General features: G+C 40.0%; 1 protein-coding gene and 1 long non-coding RNA gene across 2 annotated transcripts in view; both read right to left on the bottom strand.

The window, feature by feature from the left end:
- Nucleotides 1-945: 945 nt before the first annotated feature.
- Nucleotides 946-3,162, bottom strand: LOC103143285 (uncharacterized). Its single transcript, XR_476777.2, has 2 exons — nucleotides 2,858-3,162; nucleotides 946-1,309 (listed from the first exon to the last, which is right to left on the bottom strand). It is a non-coding gene; the product is annotated as an uncharacterized LOC103143285 (long non-coding RNA).
- Nucleotides 3,163-6,819: 3,657 nt separating this feature from the next.
- Nucleotides 6,820-20,714, bottom strand: part of trim71 (tripartite motif containing 71, E3 ubiquitin protein ligase) — a 39,867-nt gene continuing 25,972 nt past the window's right edge. The window contains exons 4-7 of the mRNA XM_007559746.2: nucleotides 13,526-13,768; nucleotides 12,918-13,415; nucleotides 11,985-12,125; nucleotides 6,820-11,760 (exon numbers count right to left, since the gene is read on the bottom strand). Of these exons, the coding sequence (XP_007559808.1) occupies nucleotides 11,188-11,760; nucleotides 11,985-12,125; nucleotides 12,918-13,415; nucleotides 13,526-13,768 (1,455 nt within the window). The 3' untranslated portion in view covers nucleotides 6,820-11,187. The remainder of the gene's footprint in view (nucleotides 11,761-11,984; nucleotides 12,126-12,917; nucleotides 13,416-13,525; nucleotides 13,769-20,714) is intronic.

The raw sequence follows: 20,714 nt of genomic DNA, 5'->3' as shown, positions 1-20,714 counted from the left end.
TGACAATTTCTTATGTCTATTTTAAGATGCTTTAAACAATCATCACAGTTGAATTGGGTTGTTGTTAGCTCAGAAAGAGATTAGCATTTACACAGGAAACAGATAGAAGGCCGTGTCGCACCAACACTCTTCCTGTGTGAAACCTGTCCTGAAAACAGAACATGGTAAACTGCAACTAGAGAAATACATGAAAATGAATAACAATAACATTTTTTATCTTTTTTATTTTAGACTCCTTACCTTTTACATCATTTTGCACAGCAAGTGTCCAATGGATGAGGGCGTGATGTGGGAACAAATTCAGTTTACATGTTTTTAATAATTTTTTAAGCGAAAAATCGTATGTTGAAATTAATTAAGCTTAATACAATACACTTTATATGATTTATGTCAGTTGTGCTCTGGACAAGTTTTCTGTCGCTTTCATGCATGTATGCTGTCAGAGGGGAGTTAACATTTGTGAGTGTTAAACCTACTGGCAAACTTTTGAGATAGACATGCTTTGTCTGGGAGTAATCTTCTCCACAGATTCATATTAAAATGTATGCTGGTGTTCACAGGTGGTTTTTCATGAACAGTGCCCTACAGGCCCCTCCTACTGCTTCCAAAAAACAATTTGAATGCAGGAAATTATCAGAGATTCAGGGGCAGGATAGCCATTTGGATTAGTCGCCCCCTAGTGAGGCAGTCCATATAAATAACCCAGATAGCACAGAATGATTGAAACAACATTGAATCAATGTCAGCCAGAAACATTGAATCAACGTTNGATTAGCATTTACACAGGAAACAGATAGAAGGCCGTGTCCTTAAAAAGCTGTGATGATCTCGATACGTTCATCTTTTGACAGCTTTGTTATCCAATAAGCAAAGGGGCTTTCTGGTTGAGGGAAAAGCATTCAAAAGAAAAGTCCAGGCTTTCCGTTGGAGACGGTTTGCTTGCAAAGTCTTTGAAAAGACTGAAAAACAAGACAAAATCAATATCTGTCTCCGTTTCTGAAGCAACCCCTCCCTTAACTCCTCTATCTCTCTCCTCACGTGTTGTTGTCAAAACCTCTGAACATCTGCCCCAGTCGCTCTTTTCTCTCTTCCCCCACCCTCCGCAACACCTTCTTGAGAAATGACCCATTGCCACCATCCGGGCTAAATTGGACATGAAGGCATCTTTAGAACGGTGGCTGTTGTTGGAGATCATTTTCATCCGCTGACGTCATGACCGCCATCACGTCGACGTCAAGCCAGGCTGACGTCAGCTGCCAGCTCTGATCCGTGCAGCCAGGGTTGCTGAAATCCACCCACGCATCAAAAGCTGAGGTTAAAAGTTAGAGAAACAGTTTTAGATGTTTTTCATCCGTGTGCAGATGGGGAAATATTGAGTTCCCAAATGTAAACAGTAGTACACGCAATAAATAAAGATGAATCAGATCATAATCCCTAACTATCTTCTACTTTTTTTTTTTTTTTAATTTAGGAAGTTGTACATTTGGGTGAAAAACTGCATAAACTTAAATTGTAAAAAAACACCAGAGAATTTAAATCAGGACCTTAGAAAGGGAGGAAAACATTTTCTGATCTCAACATATAAACAGACTATGATGAGCATGTAGTAACCAGCATCTTCATTTCTCAAGCTTCTTACTTTCAGTTTATAAAGGAAAAAATTGCATTAGACCGGAGTGAAATTAGCCACAATTTACATATTCAAATCTTGGGTTTTAAATTATACATTTGAGGCTTTCTTAAGGGTTGAATTATTATAAGGGAAATAGTTATGTTTGAAAGTCAAGGTTTAGATGTAAAAAATTTCTCTGCAAGTTGCAGAGTGTAGTGTTTTATTTCCATGTTAATATTTGACCAATCTGCTGATTAGAACCAGTCCGACTCAGATGAATTGGTTTGTTTTCTGTAATCTGTCAGGATCTGAGGCAAAATCAGTGAATTTTCAACATGATTGAGGTCAGGACTGTAGGTTAGGCTTTTCAGGAAGCATAATGTAGCCTTTTCAGTGCTGTCCTGTCAGAAAGTTTTCAGCATGTGACCCAAACTGTCACCATCAAAACAAAGAAAACAGGTTAAATTGACTATTTCAACAGTGCATTCATTAAAGTATTCATTTCATACCATGGGGATTCTAACTTAACATTAACCTGAACTTTTTTGTTGTCTAAGCTCGTGTTGTCATTGTACTAATAAAGTCGACATCTCAAAATGGCTTTCTTTAAGATGCCAGCTGAATGGGTGTTTGTTTGGACTTCCCCATGGGAATCTTTCGACGCCATGTTGAATAACTTTTCAAAACACGGTTAAGGTCCGCCGTGCGCGCGCTACGCTACACAACGCACCACGTTAAACCGCCTGTTATTACCAACAGTTTTAAAAGGTTTCAGAAAGTTGCAAACTTGAGCTCTGGCTACCTGAAAGATGGTTTAAAGTCATAATGTATAATTTAAAAAAATGACTATCACTATAAAACGAGTTTAAAATTATATGCGACATTTGTGTGTTTAGCTTTCGGAAACGTGCTTTTCGCAGATAATCGAATGCTAGCTTAAAGTCAAAGCGGTTTTAGCTATAAAAATATCGCGACACTTCATGTTCTCGGTATTTGAGCGTGTCCATTTGTGTTACGTCTTATATACTCTTTTAGGCCTTTACAATACAAATAAGTAAATGATTTTAAAAAATAAACGGTGACTCAGGGTGAATGGAATGGCGCTCTCAGATGATTTTGGCAGAGCAAAGTGAAACAGTCTGCGTCTCCGCGGCTCCTTCTGAGCCGCTACAGCTAATTGGTTCCTCTGAGATCCACCTACAGTCACTCACACACATAACTGGATGAGGATATCTTTGCATAAACCTGCACACAAAGGACGTCCCATCCATCTGTCGGGGACTCATACATGCCGGCGTTCCTGCTCCCGCTGTCCCATCTCTAAACTCTAGAGGTTAAAGTTGGACCGACGCGCTGCTGTGTTTGGCCGGTGTCGCTGTGATTCTGAAAGCCCACGGTTCATCCTTGTGTGAACATCCACTTGTTTAATTGCCTCCAACTCGCTGACAGTTCTTTCTGCATGAGGAATGAAGGAGTGCTTTTCCACAGCGGGTGATCTCCATCACATATATAAATGCCTCGCAGCACTTTTCACAACATGGCGGCCACGCTGAGTCGTTCACTCACGGCCTGATTAAAATCACCGCGTCACATGCGTACTGTATTTTGTAGTAGCAAATCCATTACAAAAAAAAAGGCAGCGAAGACAGGAAATTGCAGATGGAGTTAAAAGTGTAGCACTGCTGACATCAAGTTGTGAAGTGGCAAAATTGCAACCAACTGAAATAGGAGGTCTGGCAACCGCCGTCTGCTTTTATTAGAAGTAATTTAAAATAGTTTGTTGGGGGGCAGATATGCTATATGCATTGTTGGTCAATTATAACTTTGAACCAGAATGCATTTTTGGATGGGATTTCCACACCAGTAAAAGGAGGAGACTCCGCAAAGCAGATGTTGCTAAATTCACAAATAACCTGAATTAAGCAAAAAGTAACTTGCAGGTTTTGTGCAGGAGACGCAGTAATTACTAGAGTCAGCTGGCCCAACCAGCCAAACAACAACTCATGCTGAAAATGTCAGAGGTCATGGAGAGGCAGGAAGAGCCTCCATTTATACCCACAGCACCCATAACTGGATGCAGCAGGTGTGCTCAGTCATTTAGATCAGGCTTCGTTCATCCTGCTACATGATTTGTGTAAATAGCTCTTTGCATCAATGTTGAAAGTACGCAAAAGAAAGAAAAGGCAACGGGCATTTCAGTAACAATGGCTAATATATTGGGAAAGACTCGATCATAATGTGTAATTGAAGCATTTATACAGTATTTAAAGGACAGATGAGAGAACTGAATATATTTATTTTATTAAATAAGGGTATTGAAGACAGGGTGAGTAAACCTTGTGGTTACACCTCAGTCCAGTTGGTGGCGGTAATGCACAAAGATTATAAACTGCCAATACATTTTATAGAAGAACAAGAAACTAAATTTGATGGTTAAAAAGCCTAAAACAACTATCTTTGTTGTTGAGTCCTTGTCTATTTATTCAATAGTTTAGTAGTGTGAAGGGTTTATGAAATAAAAAATATGGCATATTTAATTACAGACCCTGTAATTAACTTGATTAAGAATTTTAATCAAGTTGCTACTAATTTTGTTGTGTCAAGTGTTTGTCTACAGCACAATGTCCTTTAATAATGATTTCTTTAATAAAGGTGAAATGTAAACACAAATGTCTATTTCACGTTTGCTAAGGAAAAGTATTTTTCATATGTTTGACGTGTATCAAAACAACACAAGTATTGTATTTGTGTACAAATAGCACACTTGTAGGATGAAATGATTGTATCATAATTCAGAAAGACTGTCCTATTTGTTTATAATTTCTTTAAAATCCTAACAGCTGATTCAAAATGCTACAATCACAGTTCCCTTAAGTAGGTAGATGACAGACATCAGCATTCATTGATGGCAGAAAGAGGGAATCACTAAATGCTTTATTTTGCGTCTTCCACTAGGGGGAGACAGCAGCACAACACAAGATTCACTAGTGAGTTTTTCATAGTGAAGTGTGATGCAAAGTGCAATGAAACTTAGATTAAGCGATGTTTTCTCAAACACGTCATTTTTTTTACATGGTCATTGCGATGATTGTCCTGCTGCTTTAGTTGTTTTTGTTTTCTAAAAGTAAATAGTTTAAGAATTCTTGAAAACTGATGCCTTGTTTTGTTTTACACAATACAGTGCTGTAGAATAGGTATTGATGTGCCTTTCGCTTTCCCACATTTAGTCACGTTACAGCCACAAACCTCAATCTGTTTGACAATTTATCTGGAAGATCAGCACAAAGCTGTGTGTTCAGGGTGAAGGCGAAAGCTACATCTTTGTTTCCACTAAAAAATTGACAAATTTTCCACTTGAGCCGTGGATCTCTGCAGCTCCTCCAGATTTAACTTCGGCCTCTCGCCTACACAAAACAGGCATGCTCTGTATGAAATTAAAGACAACTCCAGCAGTTGTTCACTGTTGATACAGGTTGAATGCTGGAAGTCAATGTCAATAACATCTGCTGGGTTTCCTTAGAAGTTTTTAATTTGGATAATTAAGTTCATATACTGTTTGATAACTAACATCAAGTGGGATGTATGTGTGATTGAATTGAAGTATTTGTTAAGTGTCAACATGATGTTGTGAATTGGCACCATGCAAATATACAGAATTGATTTAAATTACACATATGGTCCAATTACCAGTAAAGGGACATTTAAAGGTTTTTTTTTAAGGGGCTTCCCGTTTTATTCCGGGGGCGGTTAGGTTTTTTTATTATTATTTTCTTACTTCACATGACAAAACATAGTAAATCACTGAGAATTGTGGTTGAAAAATAACATGAAGAAGTTGCTGTGAATACTTTTGGGAGGTACTGAATGTAGATTGTGATATTTCCGTATCGTCAATCATTACTTCAACAAAGGTCAGGACAGAAACCCATTTTAACTGCTCCACTAACCTCTGTGGTGCATTTCTGGAGGTCGGGGTAAAGCAAACAATGTTATTACCCAAAATTAGGATGGAGGTGTGCACTATACCCTCCGCCCCCTCACTGAAACCAGGGACTGTCCAAACCAGTTTGAGCAAACACAGGGAGTGTTTTTCCTGCCTCAAGCAGGTTTAGTCAGTCATTGTGTTTTGGTTTTGTTCAGGAAAGGAGGAACTGATCACCTCAGGCAGACATAACTCGAGCCGCTTAGGAGAAAAGACAGAAACCAGATTTAAAGTCAAAGAAATACAACTTTATTTAGGCGTAAACAAAAAACCAAAAAGAGAAAATAACCAAAAGAACTGCATAGGAAATGTTTAAAGTCCACAGAGTACAGAGAGAGAGCGGTAAGGCGGCCATTATAATATAGTCTCCTGTGCGTTACCTAGACTCAAGGCCTGGCTTCTGTCCCAATCTCTGTGTGTGAGTGTGTCTGTGTGTGTGGTGAGAGGTTAAACTGGAACACACACAGAGCGGCCTTTGGATCAGCAAGAATCAGCCTTGGTCGTCTAAATTCAGCTGGCCACACCGACTCGCCCTGCCTCTTGGACTGAGAGAAGATACATTCAGTGGATTTCTGCTTAGATATTGCAGATGCAGCGCACAAACACGGAGCTCTCTCCGCACCCGAGCAGGCTCTGGGAGAGCAGGACATGAGGGGGGAAAAATTATTATAAAAAGAAAACTGTCTGGGCAGCGCATTTTGGCTGATGTCGGAGCTCGTTTAGAAACAAACACGACTATTTGTTTCGCAACACCAGACGGCCCCTTCTGGGCCCCTCTGTCCTGTAGCTCTCCCAGAGGCCCGGCGCAGGCAGAGAGCGTCAACAAGAACCCATTTATCCCTTTTCTTCACAAAATACATTCTAAAAGGGCCTACGAGTCGAGTGGTGTGAAGCATTTGTACTTTTTGTCAGAGAAAAGAAAGGTGACAAGGAAAAAAAAAAACATCAATAATCAGAGGAAACTAATCAAACTAATAATTTTTTTGAGCAGATTGAGAAATAATTTCTTTCATAATGTTTAAATGGACACGCAAAAAAAAAAAATTAGACTAGTTCATAAGAGGGAAGAAGTCACTACATTATCACTACGGGACTTTTTTTTTTTTTTTTTTTTTAATGAGACACCTGCAGCACGAGGCTGCTGGGAACAACCTGAGTTTTGTTTTTATTAATTTTTTTCCTGTCTACATTTTTCCTAAACCATTTTTCCCCCCATTCTTTTTTTTTCTAGATTATACAATCATTTAAAACAAAAAGGGAGGTCTATGACCTTGCATGTTTCGTCTGGTGCAGCTTTGCGATTCTTCTTTCCCTGGAGACATTTTAAGAGGCCAGAGAGGAATTAAAAAAAAATTATAAATTTGCAGCCCTTACGTTCAAAATTGAGCGCAGTTCATTACAGCTCCTGCTGGGGGTGCAATCAACTGACCACGTTTGTTTAGGAAGGGGAGATGAATGCTGGTTTTTGTTGGGGACACTTAGCTGGAATTAAAAAGGGGAGATATGTTATTCATTTTGGAAATTTTTACTGCCTTTTTAAATGAATTATAGGCTGTTTGACCCCAAATGAATGTAAAGAATGTAAGGATCAAAAACTCTCGAGCCTCTCGGGGACAGGAGCGTCGCTAGCTGAACAGGTTGCGCACTGCAGAGCCTCAAACCAACAGGAAATACAATCGCAAAGGTCAAAAGTTAATTCCAACCAACAAGCTTTTTAAACACACATATACACATCTTTGGGTATACATTTTGTTTGGAAAAACTAAAACAAAACAAAACAAAAAAATCCCAACAATCAGCTACCCACCCTATCTGAGCCTTTCAACACCTATCTGGGAGACATCAGAATAATACAAGAACTTTTAAAGCATGCAATGAAACGAAATACAAACAAAGGTTAAAATACATTTTTCCTCTTTAAGAGTGAAGACCTAAGGATCTTAAAGATAGAATTCTGCAATCTTAATTTAAAAAAAATTGTAAGAAAAAAAAAAACCTGATGCAACATTGTGTGAATATCTCAGAGTAATACTGAAAAGCAAAAAAAGAAAAAAAAATCTCATTGGTTGATGATGGGTGTTGTGTTCAAAGCAGCAGTATTTTTGCAGACTCAGGCTGGCTCATCCTCCTGCCTGATTTAAACACTTTAGTGTCAACATGTCTGTGAAAATGCAGTGACAAGGCGTGGGCTTGTTGAGGTTAATACACAGAGGTTCATATTTTCTGGTATACCATGAAAATATGATACATTTTCATGGTATACCAGAAAATATACCATGAAATATTTTTGTTGACTCTATATGGTATACCAGCTGCTTGACAGACTGCTGGGCCGCAAGTCTGTCAAGCAGCTGACTGCGGCCCAGCTAATTGAGCAGATAGCCTGACCAATTAAACCTCTCATTGCCGTTTGTTGTGTTACCAAGTTAATGTAACATAAAAGTGATTTTTAAATGTATAAATGTGTTTTGCTGCTTAATCCAAAAAAAAAAAAAAGAAAAAAGATTGATAACACTACGTACATGTTCTTTCTCATTTTGGGTAAATATCTTAATACTATGGTATTTGTACTCAAGACAATCATAGTATGCCTAGTGATGACTAGTAAGTAGTCATCACAGTAGTGAGTAGTCATCACTACTCCCTCAAAGCCCAGTTAACTTCAAGGAGTTAGCCTATTAGCAATCTTTGGAATAAAATCAAAAATATCCCTTTAAATGATGAGCCAGCCTGCTGTCACACATTAGGCGTAATCTGACGGGATGAATTGGAGATTACAGACTCATTTCAACCAACATCAAGCATCCTACAAATCCACACTGATAAGATTGGTAAATTGTGCTGAAATCTGAGGTAATTCATGTGCGTTTAATGGCCGACACTTTTGAGCAGTTAATTCTTTAAGAAAGACCGGTTTTTTCCTCTTAACCCCGCGTCCCTCGGCAACACAGAGACATCTTCCACATGGAAACCTGTATGTTCAACGTCAGTGTGAGGTAAAGGTAAATGGGGCCCAAGGTTAGGGTTAGCCCACTGCATCCAAACCAGAGGAGGAGGATTTATCCTCAGTTGTTCTGATTTTAAACCTTTTGATATAATGGTCCAGTGACACTTCCTCTACAACATCGCAGTCCAAATGCCAATCCTGTTTTGGCACAGAACTCTCACAGGTTGTTTTTGGCACAATGCTCGCATCGGAACGATTCGTTTTGTTGCTGATAAAAAAAAAAGGAAAGAAAAAAAAGGCAATAATTTAACCAGGCAGGTTACAGTAGATCAGGCAGACACAAAAGCTGTTTTATACAAATTCTGTTTCAATGCTAAACAGTACAATGATCTTTGGTCCTTGTGCTGAACGGTCAAACAAGGAGGTATCGGTGAGGTAAAACAAAATCCTTCAAGAAAGAGTAAAAACTGAGGTATTCAGAAGGAATAATAAATTGAGGTATTCAAAAGTTTTAAATGCACCGTAACCATGAGGAACAAAACTTGAGGTAATTGGAAAGTTGAGGTATACGAGAAACGATGTGAGAACGTTGAGGTAAAAGTTATCCGACACTAAATCTCCCAAGTTGTGCCGTCAATTCAGAAGCGAGAGTCAGTCTGAGGAGGTATTTGTTTTTTTTGTTTCAACGAGAAACTAGCTTACAGAACCTGATATTGTTGAGTGCTTCCAGGGAAACAAAAACCAACGGGCGAAGGGATTGGTTGCACCTTAAAGAAACTGTATCGATCTGTAGGGACTGGGGTTAGTTAGTAGAAAGAAGACTAATCGGAGGTGGTACTCTGAGTCTAATCGTGATAAAACTATGGCATTGCTGAATGAGCTTAGGCAATAAACGTAAGGGTTTCTCTTTGGTGCGGTGTATTCTCCGTTTTGAGCACCTCTGTGAGACAGAAACTTTCTACACTTGCTCCCAAAGCCAGAGCCTTCGGGAGAGGAAGTACTCGGTAACCTAGGACCGAAGCACTCCGTTTCTCCAAAGCCTAACGTAAGACAGTGCGATGAACTAAACTCCACGAGTTGTAAGAACGTTAGACTTTTCAAACAAGTTATTTAAAGAAAAGTTTTAAGGGGGATTTTAAGATCCGTTAAACGCCACATTTATAGCTGGCCTTTGTGCAGAGATTCTAACTTTGGTTGACTCTAGTAGTTGGTCTGTAGACCTCCATCTTTAGAGGAATCCGTCTACTAACGCGCAATCTGAAGGCGTTCTTTTTGTTTGACTTAGATCTAAGGATAAATAAATAGGGTCGGGCTTTGTGATGATGCCCTCTCATTGGACTGCACTAGATCTTTGGCCCTCGGAGCCAAAGGCCGTGGCTTTAAACCACAATCTAAATCCAAGAGATTGATATATTATCTTAGGCTTGTAATCTGTTGTCATTAATGTCCTCAGGACGGCCATAGCAGGCGTCTACTTCTGAAGGCTTTTTGTCAAACAGCATGCCTCATTTAAAAAGTAGCTTTCACTTCTATAATTACATTTCTATGATAACACGAAGGAACACGTTGAGATCTCTATGGATTCAACTCTTAAATCATTCTGTGGGTCTTCCCGTTCGGAGGAGACCATGCTTTTTTTGCATATTCGTTTTTCTTTCTTCGGCGGAAACGCGACATCGTCCCAGTCTTGTGATATAAGTTTAGGGATCATGATCGAAAGATATCTCATTTCAGGGATCATTTTAGAGCTGATTTTCATACATCTTTTTTCTATTTCTACTCATTAAGAAATTTATTAAATCAGCATTAGTCAGTAAAGCTAGGAGAGCCTGAAAAAAGAACCGATCGTTCGGACCAGTTCTTACGATGACCTGAGCTAATTTTGATTCCATTGAGTTTGGCATTGCTTCTCACAGTCTTGCTCGGCATTCGTGAAATTACAAACTCCACTAAGCTAAATAGAGAAAAGGGTCAATCTACTTGTCTAAGAGGGGAGGGGGGGAACACCTAAATAGTCTAAAAACAAGGAAGGACACTACTTGACCCTTGTCTTCTTCTCTGAGCCGAGCCTACTGATGAGAATCAACCACGCACCCTCTACAGCGGTCTGAGTATTGTCTCAGCAACAACATTCAGGAGGTTCACGCTTACTCATACTGAAAATGCACAGAGAGAATTCAATGAATCCTGTGCAAATATCAACCCAAGAATCTACTTTTATGTCTCTTAAATAAAGTATAGAGGTAGACGTTTCTTCTTTGTAAAACTTCACGGACTAAAACCTCTGCTCAGTCAGTATGAGTACATTCATAAAGAGCTAAATGAGGTAGGTATGGAGCAGAAGGTACGAGATTTCAAGAAGTGAAAGAATTCCCTGAGATGGATCTTAAAGCGGGGCGCACAGAGAGGACTGAGAACAGCTATGAGTCCATTTGGATAGGTCCCCATTGTATAAAGTAGACACTTGTTTGGGTGAGTAGTAGTGAACATGAAAAATGTCTTTAGCCTAATCTCAGTCCTCTCTGCACGGCCCCGCCTTTCTGTTGATTGATTCTCTCCTCTCCATTTCCTTCATTGTGGAAAGTTACTGCAAAAAGAGCAAACAGAGGGAGAGAATGCAAAAAAAAAAAAAAGATTTTTTTTCTTTTAGAACTTGAGAATGCGGTTGTTACCAAAGTCAACGACCACGATTATTCCGTCGGGCATCACGGCCACCCCGGAGGGGCGGTCCATCTGTCCGTAGCCACTCCCCTGAGAGCCAAAATTGCATAAAAAGCTTCCGCTGGCCTCGAACACTTGGATCCTGTGGTTGCGGGAGTCGGCCACGATGATGCGGTTCTCTTGGTCCACGGCGACGCCCTGGGGGCGCAGAAACTGCCCGTCCTTTGTGCCCTCAGAGCCCAAGAAGCGAGCCGCCTGGCAGTCCGGCCGGATGACCAGGAGCCGGTGGTTGTTGAAGTCGGTCACGACGAGGTGGTCTTCGTGGTTAAAGGCGACCCCTCTGGGGGAGTCAAAGTGTTTCCACAGAGTCCCTTCGAAGCCGTACTTGTTGAGGAAGGAACCATCGGGGGCAAAGAGCTGCACGCGGTGGTTTCTGGTGTCCGAGACCAAGATTTTACCCTCAGAGTTGACGGCCACGTCCCAGGGATAGTTGAACTGCCCGTTCTTGGTGCCCTTTTCCCCAAACTTCAGGAGGAACTGGCCCTCAAACGTAAACACCTGTCGGGCAGAGATCATGAATTAAATCTATGTGGGTTTACATGTAGAGAGGAGGAAGCACTGCAGTTCCCTGTACAGCCATAAACTTGATGGAATGTGAAAGACTAACGCAAAGTGAAAAGACGAGAATGTTCAGGGGATACAAATTGGCTGACCAAACATTTCTGGTCCTGCATGGAAATGGAAAAGGTTACAGAAGTTTTTGGCGAACCCGGCCAACGTACCTGCACACGGTGATTGTCCTTATCGGCCACAATGATCCGTCTCTGACTGTCACAGGCAACCCCGGCTGGACGATCAAACTGACCAGGCCGAGAACCCAAGGACCCAAACTTATGGTGGAAGGCACCGCAAGGCTTGAAGATCTGTTGACAGAAACTCTTCTTTACCGATTGGCTTTCAACAAGCTGACACTAGGGTTTTTAAAAGACAACCAGTTGAAACCAGTTGACCTGGAATCTACTAGACAAAGTTCAAGAGTTACATCCTGGCTGGAGAGCCAAAGAAAATAGAAACTTTCTCAACAAAATTCATCTCATGTTTAACAACGCTGAACTAGAGTTTAGATCAGATCAAAATCCAACCCGACCCCAGAGCGCAGGAATTGTGTCTGAGCCCGATCCAACTCGACTAATTAACTTTAATTATAGGCCCGAGCCCAAAGTAAACCAGACATAATGAGATTTTACTGCTTTCGGGTGGGGTTTTTTACGTAAGCACTGTAACATCTTCCATTTTTAGCCTTTGTTTAACGTCTTTCAGCTCCATCTTGTTATAACCGCAGGGTGAGTGAAGGGCAAATCTTCTGGGATGTGTGATTGATGGGATCCGATCTCCGCAGCTGTTTGCCTGGAGATGACGGAGCCGCTGCGCTTGATACAGTCTGATGAACTTCTGCACCTCACTTTCTGTCTTTCTCCAACAGATCTCTATTTAGACTTTAATAAGTAGATTAACACAACTTTACATCTTGGATTCTCGTTTGCCTTTTTTTTTGCTGAAAGTATTGCAGGTTTACGAAACGCATAACAGAAATCCGAGCCGGCTCAGGTCATAAATCTAACCTCTACACTGAAGCTGCCAAGCTCAAAAACATCAATGTAGCCTTGACGCGTTTAGTGCGACGGTAAAGAGAACAATCCAGCAGATGGCTCTACCTGTATGCGGTTGTTGCTGCGATCCGCCACCACAACATATCCTTCCCTGTCCACGCTGATGCCCCAGGGGCGACACAGCTGGCCGTCCCCCTCCCCCTCACATCCGAAAGACGACATCTGGGAGCCGAGGGACCTGTAGTTCCGTCTGGACTTGACCGTCACCTTGAAGGGGCTGCCCTGGACGTGCTGATGGCACACCAACACAGACACCAGGTGCTCCCCCTCCATTTTTGGCAGGAAGCAGACGGTGTAGGAGCCATTCTGGCGATCTGTTACCTCCACCGCGGACAGAGAGCCGTCTGTGACAGACATCACCATGGCCGACACGGTGTCGCCGCCGGACAAGCACGGCTCGCCGTCGTGGTCGTATCCGATGACGGTGAAGGACGCAGGCTTCCCGCACAGTACGTTTTTCAGACCTTCGCCGTGGACTTTGGTGACGGGGGCAAAGGCGCTGCTGCTGATCAGGCCCATGGATTGGATGGCTATGTACAGAGCCTGGTTGAGCAAATTCACATATGAAAAGCAAGCAAACCGTGCCATGTGTGTAACTAGACTAATAAAGGTTGTGATTACTGTAGAGTGAGAGATCTAGTGTCAGTCCCAACCTGGTCTGGAGGCGTGAACATGATGCGGTCGTCGTCTTGCGGCTGCATCAGCCCCCTGAGAGTCTTGAGTTCATGGATCTGGGTCAGCATTCTCTCCCTGGCCAGCAGCACGTCCAGGTGGTGGCCCTCATCCAGCATCTGGCTCACAGCAGCAATGGTACTGTCCAGCTTGGTCAGACTCTGGTGGAGTTTCTCCACCTGCAGGTACAGAGTCTTGGCCTTCATCTGACGGATCTTGTCCACCTGGGAACAGAGGGCAGGGTTAGAGATGAGAGACCAGGAGGAAGATTTCAGCGACTGCCGTCACTGAGTGAATTTTGCTGTCAGAGTCAGCACAGCGTAAAGGTATGTTGAGACTCAAAGTGGTAAACAAAGACATTCTTAGACCAGATTCCTACAAATCTTCCTTTTCCAAATGGAGCAGAGCTTCATTTTGCTCCACAGCGCCCTCTAGCAGGCAGTTTGAATTACAGCTTTGAAACACAAGAAACTAAAGAGACTTTTAGATGCTTCCAGTGAATCAAACAGGATGCTTTGCCTTTTTAATTGTTTCTGCAAGTTTAAGACTTTTAAATTGAAAATTAAATCGGCTTTATTTACATAGCACATTTTAGCAACAAGCCAGTTCAAAGTTCTTTTTATGAAAAACACAAAGAAGTAAACAATAATAAAACAAAAATAAATATTACATTTTGTCAAATTCCACCAAAATCATCAAGCAAATATACAAATATATTTATCAATACTAAGTAAAGCAAACTCTAAACAGCTGGGTTTTTAGATTTAATGAACTCCGTTTCAGCTGTTTTGCAGTTTTCTGGAAGTTTGTTTCAGATTAAAGGAGCATAAAAGAAAAGCTTCACATACAAGCTTATAAAGAGAAAATAAATGACTCAGAGAGCCAAAATATGACATTGAAGTTTATTTATCTTATTTATTCAGCCTCCCTGGAGAAAATAAAAATGCCCCAATGAAAATCCAAAAATGCAGCTGCAACATTTAAATCCATAATGAAGAGAAACAATAGCAAAGGAAATGTAGTTTCATAGATTCTATCAAACAGCAACTATATTTAAGTTTATCTATGCTGCACCACAGGAAATCGCCAATGACTTGTTAAACATGCAAACAATAAATTTTACTATAAATTTTTTTAAAGTAAAATTAACTGCAGAGTAATACAAACATGGCTTTGTCATTACAAGCTGCTTCCAGCAGCGCAGGCCTGTAGGGGGCAGCAATGAGCAGATCTTACTTAGTTTGTAAAGAAGGAAAGCCAAAGCTTTTGCAAAAGCAAATATTGATCCCCACAGTTATTGTGCAACTGTGTGCCAATATCAGATATTTTTAGATTTTCTTTTCTTACAGTTGAGCTTTAAGTGAAAAAAGGCTTTCTTTTTAAATATTGTCAATTAACAAGACTAAAATCCTTTTGTTTTGTGATTCTAATCAATTTTACAAGTTCTTCGAGATAAAAATCTACTTTTTGTTAAAAAGCTCCTGTAGGGATTTTGTTATGCATTATTTGTGTGAGAAAATAAAACAGGAAACAAACTTTTAAGTGTTACGTAGCACATCTTCAAAAAGGAAGGAAAAAGCTGCATTTCTGATTGTTTAGGAAGCCAGATTGGCTTCCAGTGAAGTCAGAGCATAAAGGCCTAAAGAGGGTGGAGGCTGGTAGAACCTGAGCCTCACGGTCCGGCCTCTCACTTAACATCCACTGAAAAAAAAAAAAAAAAAAAAAAGTTCAACACAATAGACTGACTGGCTCTTTGTTTCTTTCTGTCCCCTCCCTTTCCAAAGAGGCCAAAAGATCTGAAACATCAATTTGCATCTGTGAGACTAGAGTTACATTTTATAGATAGTGAGGACAAAGCCTGGAGTTGGGCTTTGTGACAGATACGCAGCTAGTTGTAGTTCCTGGGCTGAAGAGCAGACGGAGGAGAAGAGAGAGCCGGTGTTGGTTTCAGAGAAACAAAGCACAGATGGAAAAGCCAGACACAGCTCTTGATATTCTGCCATGTTTTAAAGCACCACTTAAATGTTACAACTTCCCAGGTCAGCAAATGTCTCTTCTACACACTTCCAGATGAAAACACAGTCACATAAAGTATATTGAGTTCTGTCTGTAGGAAAGTTTCTACTGCAGGCTCACAGTCAGGATTTATGTCAAGTTAATGCTGATTCACAGAGAGAAATATCAGTCAATTTGACACCAAGCATGACAATCACAGAAACTGCTAAAATTGGCAAACGGTTTTGTTAAGGCGATTCCAAAAAAGGAACCACGCAGGATCTGCAAATGGAGTCCAATGTTGCCGGAAATGATGGGGAAAGAACTGGATAAAGTCACGCCTGTGGGATGAACCAAAGGTCTGATTTGAAAACCTCTGGAGGAAAAGTTTGCGGTCTCTTTACTGAGATGTTGCACAAAGCGCCAGAGTTTTCTCAAGCTGTATGAAGCACTGAGTGAATGTATTGCCCCTCCCCAACCTGCTGCTACATGCTTCCTATCATCTGGCTAAAACACTTTGTCTAATCTTACAAGAAATCAAAAGTTGGCCGTTTGGAAATATTTTTGACATGAAAAACACCCATCGCGCTGCCAACCCGTCACTAATATGAGCTTGCTAAAGAAATTTTACACCCCATGTTTAAGAAACTGCTACTAAATTGGCTAAAATATCAATTAAAATGTCATTCTCAGCAGTTACAAAAATAAAAATATGTGAGCAATACCAGAACTGTAGAGATTTTCTCACTTTTAAAACAGAAATAAATATTAGCCTTCTAGATTAAATATGCTTTTGTTAAGAATTATGCAAACTTGTTTTTACTTAAGGTCATCAAACTGCAAGAATCTCATTGTGAATAAATAATGGTTAAAAGTCTGCTCAGTTGTAGCTGAATTCTGCTGTTTAAACACCAAATCAATCCACTTTTGGTTCTATTGAACGCCTGACAGAAATCTATATTGGTAGGAAACTGGATTATAATGACATCACCTGGTCATGGATGAATGGGTTAATCTTATAGTGTGGTAAGTGGGATTAAAGAGGAAACAGAGTCATTTAAAATTATCCCCGAGAACCCACAGCTCTCTCTCTCATGGAGGGGCGTGAAGGTAAAACGATGCAACGTCACAGTTCAGAACTGAATGACTGGTTTCCTTAATATTAACAAAAATCATTTTTAAAATTACTACTGCATAATCAGCCATGTTGGCAGAATATTTTTAAGAACTTTGACATTGCATGAGGTTGTAGAAGTTGAAAAAGGAAAGGTGAATATAATTGTAGATGTTTTTCTTTCACAATCATTACAGTGAGATCTCTTTAGTAATCACCCAACCTGAAACGGCTGGACAGACACAGTGGAGGAAATTTGAAATTCAAACATGAAGAGATTTACATACATCCTAAAACAATCAAAGAAGAACTGATCAGGTTATTGTAGCAACATTTCCTTTATAACATTAAGGCTTGTAGTTCTTCTAATCATAAACCAAATAAAGTCCCAGAATAACCAGATTTTTCCAGCAGAATGAGGCAAGAAAACCAAACCTCCCCTACAAGTTGCTGAGCACTGCCAGTCAGCTAGATGAAAGAGCGCCATTACACTGACTCAGAAAAAGAAACTATTCCAGTCATAAAATGTAGTGGAAAATAAGATAAATGAACAGCTTATTAGACTTGTGATTGAAAGCATTTTGAAAACAATCCTTCTGAACAATAATCACTTGGACATGATCAACACTGTAAGAATCTCATAGTGAAAACTCGTATTCTGCCTGCTGCCTTTAGGCCTTTTGTTTAACTTGGAACTGTTGCATCTAGGGCTGTAGTGATACAATAATCTCACAATACACAATATTCTGCTCACGATACGATATATATATATATATAGCGATATTCAGCAAACGATACAATTCAATACACTTTTACGATTTTCTGAAAGATTTTATAGGGACAGAATGATTTTGGTGACATTTTGTGACTGTATAGAGTTGGATTTAATTAATTTAACTGAAAACTGATTAAAAACACCAACTACACAATACCTGGCTCTGGTTGGACATGGACACAGACTTAAAAGTCAACAGCTGGACAAAATGAATCAAAGTGGTGAGAAAACATGTTTCTTTTAATTAAAACAGTACAAACTGTAGCTTACATGAATTTCTTTTTTTTTTAAAGGTTTTATCAGCTCTAGTGGCCTTTATTTGATAGTTAGTTGACAGGAAAGTGGGTAATGAGAGAAGGGAAAAGACATGCGGCAAAGGTTGCCAGGCTGGGAATCGAACCTGCAACAGCCACGTTGAGGACTGAGGCCTCCATATGTGGACTGTGATTAACCCCTGCACCACCACAGCACACTGCTTACATGCATTTCTAAAGTAAATAAAGTGCACCAAGTACCCTGCTCTCAATAGTTTGATACTTTTTTAACCTTGACACTTAACATCTGAAGGAATCACTCTAAGCCTGATGACCTAATCACTTTCCCAGTGAAGCAAGCAGTGGGTGTGCAAGGTGACAGTTGGGTGTTACGATACTTGCTGATGAATATCGATTTTTTTTCTTTCTAGGAAAGAAAATATCGATATACATCACAAAATCGATATTATTACACAGCCCTAGTTGTATCTTTGTTATAGCAGGTTGTTGTGAGGCGCAGAGCCTAAACCAGGATATGATCAGGTTTTTCATCTGATGCAACAGGAGCAGCAGCGGTCAGAGCTGAACAAGCAGCCGTGTGAAACGCAGAGGAAACATGGCTGCCGCCGCTGCAGCGTTGGACACTACGGCCTCTGTGTCATCACAGGCTAAAAAGGAGAGGCTGACATGAGGGGGGGCTTCACCTCCATGTCATCGTGACAGTCTGCCTTGTCAAGTCAAATTACATCCTAAACAATAAGAATATGTTTAAAAGCTGCAGATAAATTTCTTTAGAAATGGGAAATGTGCCGATACTGGATTGTAATGTAAAATAAAATGAGATAATTCCATTGTTTCATGTGGTTTGTTGAAAAACTTCTTACATTTTTAAAAAAAGATACAATCACAATTTAGTAAATACATTTTTTTTAAATTAACTAATGTTATTTTACTGCCGTTGTCAAAAATTACCAGTAAAATCCTGCATGTTAAAGTCAAAATGCATGTAAGAAAATCCAGTCAATATAAAACAGGACAAGAAAAAAAATCTTTGACTATTTTATATTTATAGAAAAGTCCTATATTACAAAGTTTTTCTTCTAAACTAATTCAAAATACACTGTTGGATCATAGTTCTTTCATGATAGCTATACAGAAAACAAGAGGCGACGTCTCACTGTGTGGGTTGCAGAAGTCATATATCATCTCAAAACTAAAAAAATGATTACAGAATTACTTTTGTATGCTCTTAGCATCATATATTAGCAGTTACCATGCTATGCTTAGCACAGGGCATTTCCCTAAAACCAACCAACATTTTTTTTTTCTTTTTCCTAATCCAGCCGACATGTTCCATAACAAATCTGGAGCTTTTAAAAATGATAAAAGATAAACTTCTCTGTATGCTCTGGTTATTTGCTTATGAGTAACTTCTCCTGGTAACAACCAATGAAAACTGTGTCCTTCCTAGAAGATCCTTAAAGGCTTTAAAGCCGACACCTTCCTCCCTCCTCTAGTCGTCTTCATCAGGATCTACTTACACACTGAAACGGCGTTCGTTAAACCTGGTAATGGTTGAATTTACCAATACAGAGTTTCCTCTCCATGTAACTGATTGTGACGTATTGCTACAGCAAAATATACACGTTAAAATAACGCAAAGCAAATCAGAGCTTGAAATAATTTTAAATTTTATTTTAAAAAGCTGCACTGCTCTGCTCTCAGGGGTGAAGAAAAACTAAAGAGTCTGAAGTAAAGGGAGAGAAAAAGCAAAAGTTGCATAATGTTAGGTTGAATGTATTTTTAGTTCCAACCTGTGAAAACGACAGTAATGTCATTGCATGATGCATTTTAATGATAGCAAAGTAGTTAATAAAAAAATAAAAAATGTACAAAAAATAATTTTAAAAAGTTTTTAAAAATTAAGCAAATGTCGTTCTGGACAAATTGAACCTGAACAAAGGCATCATTCAACTCTCAAAAACGTGTAATTTTCAGCAGACCTGCTGACCGGCTGGTTGCTGCTCAGCTGAACGCCTCACGCTTTGTTTTTTTTAAACAACCATTAACGTGTAAAATTTGCAAAATTGAGCCAGAGTCTCCCTCCTGGTTTTGAAACTCTTCGATAAAAATTTGCCGCGATCTCGTGTATTTGCAGATCCGAGCTGGACTAAAAGCCTAGAAGCATTTAATTTGGAGTGTGAAGAACATTCACCTCAGTGCAAACTGGACAGATTGGGGGAATTTAAAGCCACTTCAAAAGAGGAAAAACAGAGAACATATGGCTTATTCCTGACATGAGGCAGAAGGCTATGAACTGTTTCAATAAGATCCCCTCCTGCCGTGTGGAAGAAGCCTCCCGACGCTGCAGCTCGGCCCAGACCTCCCCCTCCCCGTCTCCATCACCATCACATTCGATTAGCTGCAGCCCCTCCTGAAGCTACCCATATGGTCATCCTTAACAATGAAATTTCACACACAAAGCTGACTCATTTAGCCAACACCCCCACCAACCCACAGGAAGAAATTTATACATTTAACGAGATCATTTCCTGTTTCACCACCACACAGGCTCTCCTTCAGCCCATTTGGAGAAAAGAGAGAGAAATCATGAAGATTTAAGGTGGGGAGGAGTCGATGCAACTTTCACTCAGGAGGCGATGCAAAGGAGGTCCTCTTAAAAACATGGAGCCAATAAATAAATGTTAAACATGTAATATTAAAGATTTATATCAGTTAATCTTGTTGCAGAGAGCGGATTGTTCCTCACAGCTTTTAGTGTCGACACATTTCATGTAGGAGTTTTCCACGATTTAAGATTTAACGTCTCTGGGGTTTCCAGTAAAGGCAAAAAATGTTCACTGTTAATGTAAACGTAAATATTTTTCTACAGTTCTTATTCAACCAGAGAGATAGCTGGTTTTCAGTTAATAAAAACTAACAAAACATTTTTACTGAAATAAAAACGTAACGGGGAAAAACTAAAACTACCTGCAACTAAATTGTGTGTTTATAAAAACTAACTTATTGAA

The sequence above is a fragment of the Poecilia formosa genome, unplaced genomic scaffold (assembly GCF_000485575.1).
Source record: "Poecilia formosa unplaced genomic scaffold, Poecilia_formosa-5.1.2 Scaffold107, whole genome shotgun sequence".
In the NCBI taxonomy this organism is placed as follows: Eukaryota; Metazoa; Chordata; class Actinopteri; order Cyprinodontiformes; family Poeciliidae; genus Poecilia; species Poecilia formosa.
This window is presented reverse-complemented; position numbering and strand designations above follow the sequence as displayed.